Here is a 9536-nt window from a genome sequence, read left to right as displayed (position 1 = left end):
AGGTGCTGGTGGCTCACACTTATATTCCTAGCTACTCAGGAGGCTAAGATCACAGTGCAGGCAGGAAAGTCCACCAGACATTTATCTCCAATTAACCACCAGAAAACTGAAAATGGAGCCATGACTCAAGAGATAGAGCATCAGTGGAGTGAAAAAGCCAGGGAAGAGCTTGAAGCCTCGAATTCAAGTCCCAGTATTGGAAAAACAAAACAAGAAAAAAGAAAAACAGATAATAAACTTCCCTATTCTTCCTCTCTCAATTCCTAAAGCCAGAAGATAAAAGACTTCGAGTCTCTGTTCTCCTCCCTGCTTTTTGGCTAACATTCCCAGTATTACTAAGTGCCTGGCACAGTCCTAGATAAATTACCTCATGTAATTCTCACAACTGCTCCAGGAGAGGCCTCCATTATCCCTGTTCATAGGAATGAGGGGCTAGGGTGGGTTGGACCATGGGTGACTCCAGTACAAGCAGACACAAGCATTGCAGTATACTGTTACATGTATCAAACCTTATCTAATCAACAGCTCACGGAGATCACTAAGAGGGTCTGAGTAATTTCTCATCCAGTAGGACAATTAATGTACACCAAGTTGCATGTTCTCCTGTACCAAGATGAATTGGATACCACCTCTGCCCTTAGGGGATTCAGAGCTAGGAAGGAGATTGTCTGTCATAGTCACTCAGTGGAAGCACTGTGGAGGAGAAGAAAGCATAGGGTAGGGGTGGGTGGTGAGCTCAGGGGAGACCCTGAGCTGGAGGACAGAACTCCACATGAGCTTCCCACTGACTCTGTCTGGCCAGCATCAGTGGGGTCTATAAACATCACTAGATGTGAGATCTCCCAGCACGAGTCCCTAGGCATCTCCTAGAGCATCTCCTTAAGTATCTGTCTAGCTTCTAGATCAAGACAGGACAATTGGGATGGCCTTAAAGACTTGAGAGTAGAGGGCTCCTTTCCTAGACCCTAGACCCGGGCACTGGTAGAGCAATGGCCTTTGGTCCTGGGCTCAGCTTGGTGGACACAGGAGGACTGAGCAGCCAGCTCCAATACCTGAGGCTCTGGATGGCCTTGGACCAGGTTTGGTCCCAGTCCAGAAGGGAGGATTATGCTCCTCATTTCTAGTCTTGGCTACCGCCTTCTAGATGGAACACAGAGAGGAAGGGAAGAAGATCTCTTAGCTAAATTTTAAAACAATCAGCACAACTCTGCCCCTCACCCCTAGCCCTTCTTCATCCACATGGAATGAATGATAAAGAGAGAAGAGTGAAGGCAGTGAGAACAAGTAAATGCCAGTTTCATTTTGAAAAAAAAAAAATTCCACAGACTCCTTGTGAGCTTCAACTGGGCTTAATTAAAGTTACAGACATGTTTAGAGAGAAAAGGTAGAGGGATCCCAAGCTGCTCTGGAAACGTGGTTTTGATTATGCTGTGGAATTTCTCCCTAGGGTATGTCAGAGCATAGCTGAGCATCCAGCACAAGGCTGCTTCTGAGATTGGGGTACAGAGCAAGATTCTAGGGGGAGGGTGAAAAGGATGGAGGAAGAATGGCTAGTGGTCTTTGTGCAGGGGGTAAGGCAAGCAGTGAAACCTCTCCAAAGCTCACACTCACAGAGCAATCACACTGACCCTTCAAAAGCTTTACAAAGATTTCCAGCCACAGCAACATGAATGGTTCTCAGCCTTGTTTGCATGTTGAACTTGCCTGTTCTGTTTTATTTTTGTGCATGCACACACGTGTGTGTGTGTGTGTGTGTGTGTGTGTGTGTGTGTGTGTTCAAGCCATGCAGCTTGAACTCAGGGCCTGGGCATTGTCCCAGGGCCTGGGCATTATCCCTGAGTTTTGTTGCTCTCCCCTTTTGGCTTCTTGCTGGTCAATTGGAGCTAGAGTCTTTGCTACCCAAGCTGGCTTTGAACGGTGATCTCAGACCTCAGCCTCCTGAGTAACTAGGATTACAGATGTGAGCCACTGGTACCTGTAGAAATGTTGAAAAAAAAAAAAATCTGACGTTCCCTAGAGCTTGGATGAGATGCCCGGATGCTTCTAGCCTGCAGCCATCCAAGATCTGTTGATCTAGGCAAACAATCTGGGTGGTTGTTGAGGGGCCTGGAACATGGGCAAGACACGGGAGGTTTAAATCAGAGATGTGAATAGGGACACAGGCACAGATGCACCAGTCTTGAGGTGAAGAAAGCAGGGAGGAAAGGATTCTGACACTGCCTTCTACCAAATGGAGGACGTTCTTATCCCAATACTATGCACAGAGCAGATCCTTTCAAAAATACAAGAGGGAGTGCCTCGTATTTCCTAGAAGAAGAGGGTATGTTAGTGTGAGTCTAGAAATCCCATTCATGAGACAAGGAGGCAGACTAGCTGGCTCTCCCCCTCCCTGGGCAAGCCGCTCCTTCAGAGGACAGTGGTTAATTAGTTTCTTAGGAAGCTCTGCCTTTTCAAGATGGCAGCTGCAACAGGTCTGAATCCATGAAGGAAAGAGACACAAATGTAAGTGGAGGGCAAGCCTAAGAGCTTGAAGTTGATCTTAGGTGTATGTCCTTGTACATCTGTCTTTACTTTATCTGCTGTCCCCTACAATGCCCCTGTGACCCCTGTGACAATGCTAGGGGATAATAACCAAAAGCCCATGTGAACTGGGTGTTACCGTGTGCTACAGGTTGCTTTCGTTGGTTGGCATGATTAACTCACCTCATTATCAAAATGACTCTTGGGGGGGCAGGGCCTGGTATCACCCTCATGGAGAGGTTGAACACCAAGGCTGTGTGGCTGAGACAAGCAGGCTAGATAGAAAACCTGGTATTTGGCCCCTGAATGGTCCACTCCTAGCCACCAGCGTGCCCTGCAGGACAAAATGGCAGTCCTTTCTCATAGGTCAGAAAACCGAGACTCAAAGGTTAAGCAAGCCTCAAAGTGGTTGAAACTCAGATCTTCCCACTCCCAAATCAGCATCAGCATTTAACATACCAGACCACTCCCAGATAGACATCACTGCAAGGAAGGCAGCCCCATTCACTTGAAAGCAAGCCAACACTGCCAGCAATTGTTTCAAGAAGAGTCAGATGCAAGGAATCCAGATTGGCTGTCTTGCTTCCGTGGTGAACAGCTTCCAGTTTCATCACTTGCACCTGTCACTCGCATGACTATCTTGCTGAACCTGCTCCCCAACCTTACATAGCACCAGAAGGGGTAAGCCAGTGTCAACGCATTTGAGGGGTGCAGTTTGCTAAATCTGAAGACTCTGGATGGCCTCAGCCCTTGGGTTACCTCCAGCTTTCCAGAACTTTCCCACACTGGTCTTGACAAGGGCTTACTCAGTCAAATATTTGATGGGAACTTATTATGAGCCCTGCCTTATGAATTTTTTCTTGTCTTTTGTCGGTGGGTTGGTGCACAGTCCCTGAGCTTTTACACTCAAGGCTAACATTCTACCACTTTTAGCCACACTGCCACTTCCGGTTTTAGGGTGGTTAATTGGAGATTCTTACCACAGACTTTTCTGCTCTGGCTGGCTTTGAACCACTATCCTCAGATCTCAGCCTCCTGAGTGGCTAAGATTATAGGCATGAGCCACCAGTGCCCAGCGTCTTTTTTTTTTTTTTTAATGAAGGATGTGGTTTTCCTCTCAGTAGGAAGAAAAAGACATATATTAAAACACCTGTATGGAACCATCAGGTTGCTGAGACCAGGTTTGTGTTCTCAACAAAGGGTTAAATTAAAGGGCATGTGAACAGCTATCTGATCTGTATAGACATCTCTTTTCCTGGTTGTGGGGTCTGCTTATGTTCTCCTTTGGATTTTATTAGTTTCTTTCCTATGGTGTGTGGAGAAGGACTTGAGTAGAGGAACCATTTGATTCCCTAATTCTCATCCCCCTCATTTTTGTGTGTAGAGCTACAGTGTGAACTTTAAGGACCAACAGGCCTTTTGGATTCAGGAGTCATTAAGTTCTAACTTGAGTCTACATTTAAATATCAACTTTCCACCCAATGTGGGTATCAGCTGCAGCTTCTAAGGCCAAAACCTCTGCCAGTATATACTCTGCTTTCTTTAAATGATAGAAGGAGGTGGGAGGTATCGAAAAATGTGAGCCAGATTTCTGTTGACTTTAATGTGGGTGGCAGTATTTCACTGCCATTTGCTCATTGGTTCATTCATTAATTCATTCCATGACTACCCATGAGGTCTACTCAGCACTAGAAGATGAGGTAATGGGGAGGGAGGAAAGAGCCTGGCGCTGGAGGCAGAAAGCTGGGCTTTGCTTGGAAGGCTGTCACTGCTCGGGTCACCTGGCCTCTAGGAATCTCTTCCTTCATGCAGAAGGGAAGGTTAACAATGAAATCTTTACCACCAAGGCACCAACACGACCTGGGAGCTTGTTAGACATACAAGATCTGGGGGTGGGGGTGGGGTTCTGATGCAAAATCTGCAGCAATATGCACTAATGAAACGCCATGATCCTTTATGACTGTCCCGGGCTGATAATAAAGACAGAGTGGAACCCAGATGAACATAAAATCTGGTTGTTAGAGATGGTATAGGAGGCAGAGGACAAAAGAAGGAACTTCTTTAGGTAAATACAGTCTTGTACTTAACTAACCATGGAGCATACACGAGGAAATGCTCACTAGGTGATTTTGTCATTTTAGAACATCAGACAATGTACTTGGCCAAACCTAAATGGCATAACCTCATAGACACCTAGGCTGTTATGGTCTTATGGTGTGAGTGTGTGTGGTGTAGCCATGAGGAACAAAACACAAGATTAAATCAAGCACAAGAGAAGATGATGCAATCCAGAGACATGATAAACAGCAGGTGTATGGGGCTGATTTTTTATAAGTAGGCAAAACACTCTAAAATAATGATAACAAGCATAGTATAGAAATACACCCAGTAACATGGTTATTTATTAGCATTATTGGGTATTGTGTCCTGCCCATAATTGTAGGTGTTTACACTTGTTTACATGACTGGCAGTGGATGCCACAGTGATGGTACTGGGCTGACCTACAGTGTTGCAACCATGGCCACAGAAGTTTCAGTTCCATGGCAGTCTATGGGGCGCTCTGTGGCACTGTGTGGGGCACTGTGGTATGTGCTGTCCCCTGACCCCACAGCCCAGCCCTGCAGTGACCAGAGGGCCTGTGTTGGCTCTGGTGAAGTCTCTGGGAATCTCCAATGGTGACTGGTCTTTGTGCTTTCTTTTTTCAGATTCGCTTTGTGGTGGAACTGGTGTGGCCTTTATCCTTGTTTCTCATCTTGATCTGGCTAAGGAATGCCAACCCACTCTACAGCCAACACCAATGTGAGCATGGCCGGGCAGCCTGGGCGAGCCCATGACTCTGCCCATTATCTCCTTTTAGGAAGGTCATAGGCTGGGAGAGGAAGGGGGAGGGAGGAGTGGGGTGGGGGACTTAGGGATACATTTCCATCTGCTTATTATCATTTCATGGCTCCAACACACCACATAGTACTGCACAAATTCTGATGTCTCAGTGATTCTAAGCAAATACTTATATTTGAGGCTGAAGGGATGCACTACTACTATTATTATTACTAATTCTATTAATATTCTTAAACTCTTACCCATGTTTTTTTTTAAAAAAGATTATAGATGAGTTCTCTTAGACATATTAGGTCTATTTTTTAAAAAACTAAGTTAGGGATTGTGTTATACTGGATGCTAGGGAAAATAATGAGGCAAGGGGACACTATACTGTAAGTACACACAGACACACACACACACACACATATAAATCATACTTAATAAAATGTTAGTCAGGTGCCAGTGGCTCTCACCTATAATCCTAGCTAGTCAGGAGGCTGAGAACTGAGGATCACAGTTTGAAGCCAACCCAGGCAGGAAAGTCCATTGAGCCGCTTATCTCCAATAAACTACTCAGAAAAAGCCAGAAGTGGTGTTGTTGCTCAAGTGATAGAGTGCCTGCCTTGAGCAAAAGAGAACAGGGACAGCACCTAGGTCCTGAGTTCAAGCCCCAGGGAACCTACCTCTACCCCTAGGACTCAAGGCTTATGAAAGCTGCTCCATGAGCCCACTGTTCTCGGTCTTTGCCTTCTTGTTCAAAAATTCCCAGCTTCCATTTCTCAGTCGACCTCTTGCCTCAACGACATCTTGCCTCTTTAGCTCACTCCAGGAGCCCTGAACCTGCAACCTTACCTTGCAGTGGTAGGGATGGGATGGGGCTGTTTCTCAGTCTATTAGGTGGATATAATTCACCACTCACCCCAGGCACACATCATAGCCTTCAGCAACCTTTTTGAGCTAGCTCCCCTTGGGGGGAACTGATGTATCCCAGATCAGCACCCCCCCCCCTTTCCAGCCAGGCTTGCAGGAGAGTGTTCTCTGTTTCCTCCAACCCAGGCCCTGGCCTGTGGGAGATGCTCATATTCGTGAACACTGAGTGAAACAGCACCAGAGGGGTCCATACTTCTTCTGGAAGAGAGCCCCACTGCTAGGGCCTGCTTGGCCTCCTCAACTAACTCCTTCCTGTCTTCATTCATTTCCTGTTTAAAAGGCCATTTTCCCAACAAGGCGATGCCCTCAGCAGGAATGTTGCCGTGGCTCCAGGGGATTTTCTGCAATGTGAACAATCCTTGTTTTGGAAGCCCCACCCCAGGGGAATCTCCTGGAATTGTGTCAAACTATAACAACTCCATGTAAGTGCTAAGGTTCCCACTGGGTAAGCGGAAGCTGCACCCCTACGGAGTCCCCTCCTTACGCACATGCCTGCGCACACAGAGCATGGAGCTCCAAAAAAGCGACTCTGTGGCTACTTGTGCTCCTAACTGGTGATAGGCACAGCATGTTTCCTCTCTGGAACAGTCTACTTGTGGCAGGACATTTGGGGGAGGAATTGTCAAATGAAAGCCACATGAAAATGATTTCCTGGTTCTTAGATTTCCAAGGAGTGACCCGCAATCTGATGGCAGTTCTTTGCTGCTATGTGTCTACTGTCTTGTGTTCTCCATGTGTCTGGGTGGGGACACTGTGTGGGGGACACTTAAGCTCCCTTCTCCCCATACCCTTTGTTCAGTCCACCCAGACCCATCTCTATGTCTTTGAGAACTTTCTTAGACATCTGAGGGCTAAGAAAAATGTCAGGAAGTATTTCGTGGGTCAATGAAACAAGGTTGATGGGGTGAAATTAATTCTGGAGAGAAAAGGACAAATTCCAAATCTTTTGTTAAAATTGCTACTAATGTTCTAGAGAATAAGATCTTAGAATGTGGCTGAAGAGCAATGGGTTCGTGTGTGTATGTGTGTGGTGTGTGTGTGTGTGCATGTGTGAAAGAGAAAGAAAGAGACAGAGAGAGATAAAGAGAGAAAAAAAACTCTAGGACTCAGGCTTTAACTCAAGGCCTGCGCACTGACCTCTGGCCTTTTTAAGGCTGGCATACTACCACTTGAACCACAGTTCTACTCTGGCTTTTAAAAAAATTATTATGGCAATGTAATGTACAGAGGGGTTACAGTTACATAAGTCAACATTTCTTTTTGGACAATGTCACCCATTCACTCATTCTCTCCCAGTTTTTCCCTCCCATCCCCACCCACAAATTGTGTAGTTCATTTTCAACACAGTGTCTAATTATCATTTGTTCACTCTTTGTGCCTCCATTTCCATGCCACCCTTACCCTCCCAAAGACAGATAAATGAGCAAACAAGACAAAAGGAAAATAAAAATAGCAACAAAGGAAAAAAAAAACCCTTATTTACATTCCTTGGAATTTATTGACTTCCAGCTTTTTGCTTGCTAATTGGAATTAGGAGTCTCATGAGCATTCCTGCTCAGGTTGCTTTGAACCAAAACCCACAGATCTCAGCCTCTTGAGTAACTAGGATTATAGGCATGAGCGACTGGCACCTGGCTGAGCAATGATTCTTTTTTTTTGGCCAGTCGTGGGTCTTGAACTCAGGGCTTGAGCACTGTCCCTGGCTTCTTTTTGCTCAAGGCTAGTACTCTGCCACTTGAGCCACAGCGCCACTTCTGGCCGTTTTCTATATATGTGGTGCTGAGGAATCGAACCCAGGGCTTCATATATACGAGGCAAGCACTCTTGCCACTAGGCCATATCTCCAGCCCCCTGAGCAATGATTCTTAACAGAAGAGACAAAAGAATATTCAGAGGACCAGCTGAAAATTGATAAGTCCTTCCCTCTAAAATAGACCCCTGCATCTAAACATATTGTTTGGTGTAATTCCAAGTTTGCAATCTCTGGTCTGAGTTTGAATTTCAAGTCAGATCCTCTAGGACAAAAGTCTACCTCTGGAATGCCTTTGAGCCTATGCTTCTCCTATAGACAGACGCGTGGGAACCCAGACAGGGCCGTCCTTCACCTGCCATGCCAACCTTAAGCGGCACTTTGGAAAGTTTATCTCTGAAGGTCAACAAGGGTTTACTGGGGAGCGGGTTTTATCCTACCTGTGTAACACTATGTCAGTTCACCTGGAAACTTTGCTCTTCAGTGACTAAAGTTTGTTTTCTTTAGGGGAGCTTAATGTAATTCCGCACTACATCCTACATCCATGTTTGAAGTAAAAGAACACGGGTAGGTCAGCCTAATGCTCTGAGGGGTCATTTCCTCCCAGGGGCAGACTATGGGGATTTTGCCCCTCAATAGCAGGGCTAAGTAGTTGTGGTAGAGACAGTATGGCCTGTAAGCCTGTGATATTTAACTGCTGATAAATATTAGATAGTAAACATTCCTGAATTACAGAGAAGAGAGAAGAGCCATTCTTTCTAGGAAAATCAGTAAAGTGAGGTTTTTTAGCTGGACTCTCATTGCTTCCAATGTCACCATAAAGCCCCACTTTGCACTTCAGATTCTTGCAGGCCCTGAAAAGAAGAGCCTCCCCACACAGAAAGACCCCTCAGAGAACCTTGGAAGAAAAGTCAGTGGAGCTGCAGCTAGGGGTAGACTGATGACCTGTATGAATGCTACTGGTGAAAATGGTGGGGTGGGAGGAGAGGAAGACTTGACATCTGAATCAGGAAAACTGCATTCACACAATAAAATATTAGCTTGTTCCAAGTTGTTGTTTGGCTTGCAAAGCACAGAAACCCACTAAACAACAAACTTGGGCCTTGGGGGGAAATGGATGGTTTGGCTTGGTTAAGACTTCTCCTCAAGCCAAGGGCAGCAAGGCAGATCTCGGGAGGGAAAGAACAGAACTGGAAAGCAGTCAGGAGCTGCCTCTCAGCTCTTCCTGTGTAGACCTGCAAGGTCCCCTTTCTGTGGACCCATCTTCTCTGCCCCTCAAGGCCCAGGCTGTGCTCCTCAAGCTCATCTAGCTCTCAACACTTGAGCTTGGGCAGTCAGAAGAAAAAAAAAATCCTGATTTCATTCCCGAGGCACACACATCTGGCTGGTCCAGCTTCTTTTCCCCTGTCCAGACAGCTATGGCAGAGGAGTGTGTGTGACTATAGTGACACATCTACATGTGCATGTATGTACACAGGGTGGGCCTGCAGACGGAGTGTGGCTATCAGAGCCACC

General features: G+C 46.1%; 1 protein-coding gene across 1 annotated transcript in view; it reads left to right on the top strand.

The window, feature by feature from the left end:
- The first annotated feature begins 1535 nt into the window (after positions 1-1535).
- Abca4 (ATP binding cassette subfamily A member 4) overlaps positions 1536-9536 on the top strand; it is a 126975-nt gene continuing 118974 nt past the window's right edge. Inside the window, exons 1-3 of the mRNA XM_048352161.1 lie at positions 1536-1571; positions 5227-5320; positions 8340-8475. Of these exons, the coding sequence (XP_048208118.1) occupies positions 1536-1571; positions 5227-5320; positions 8340-8475 (266 nt within the window). The remainder of the gene's footprint in view (positions 1572-5226; positions 5321-8339; positions 8476-9536) is intronic.

The sequence above is a fragment of the Perognathus longimembris genome, chromosome 7, assembly GCF_023159225.1.
Source record: "Perognathus longimembris pacificus isolate PPM17 chromosome 7, ASM2315922v1, whole genome shotgun sequence".
In the NCBI taxonomy this organism is placed as follows: domain Eukaryota; kingdom Metazoa; phylum Chordata; class Mammalia; order Rodentia; family Heteromyidae; genus Perognathus; species Perognathus longimembris.
This window is presented reverse-complemented; position numbering and strand designations above follow the sequence as displayed.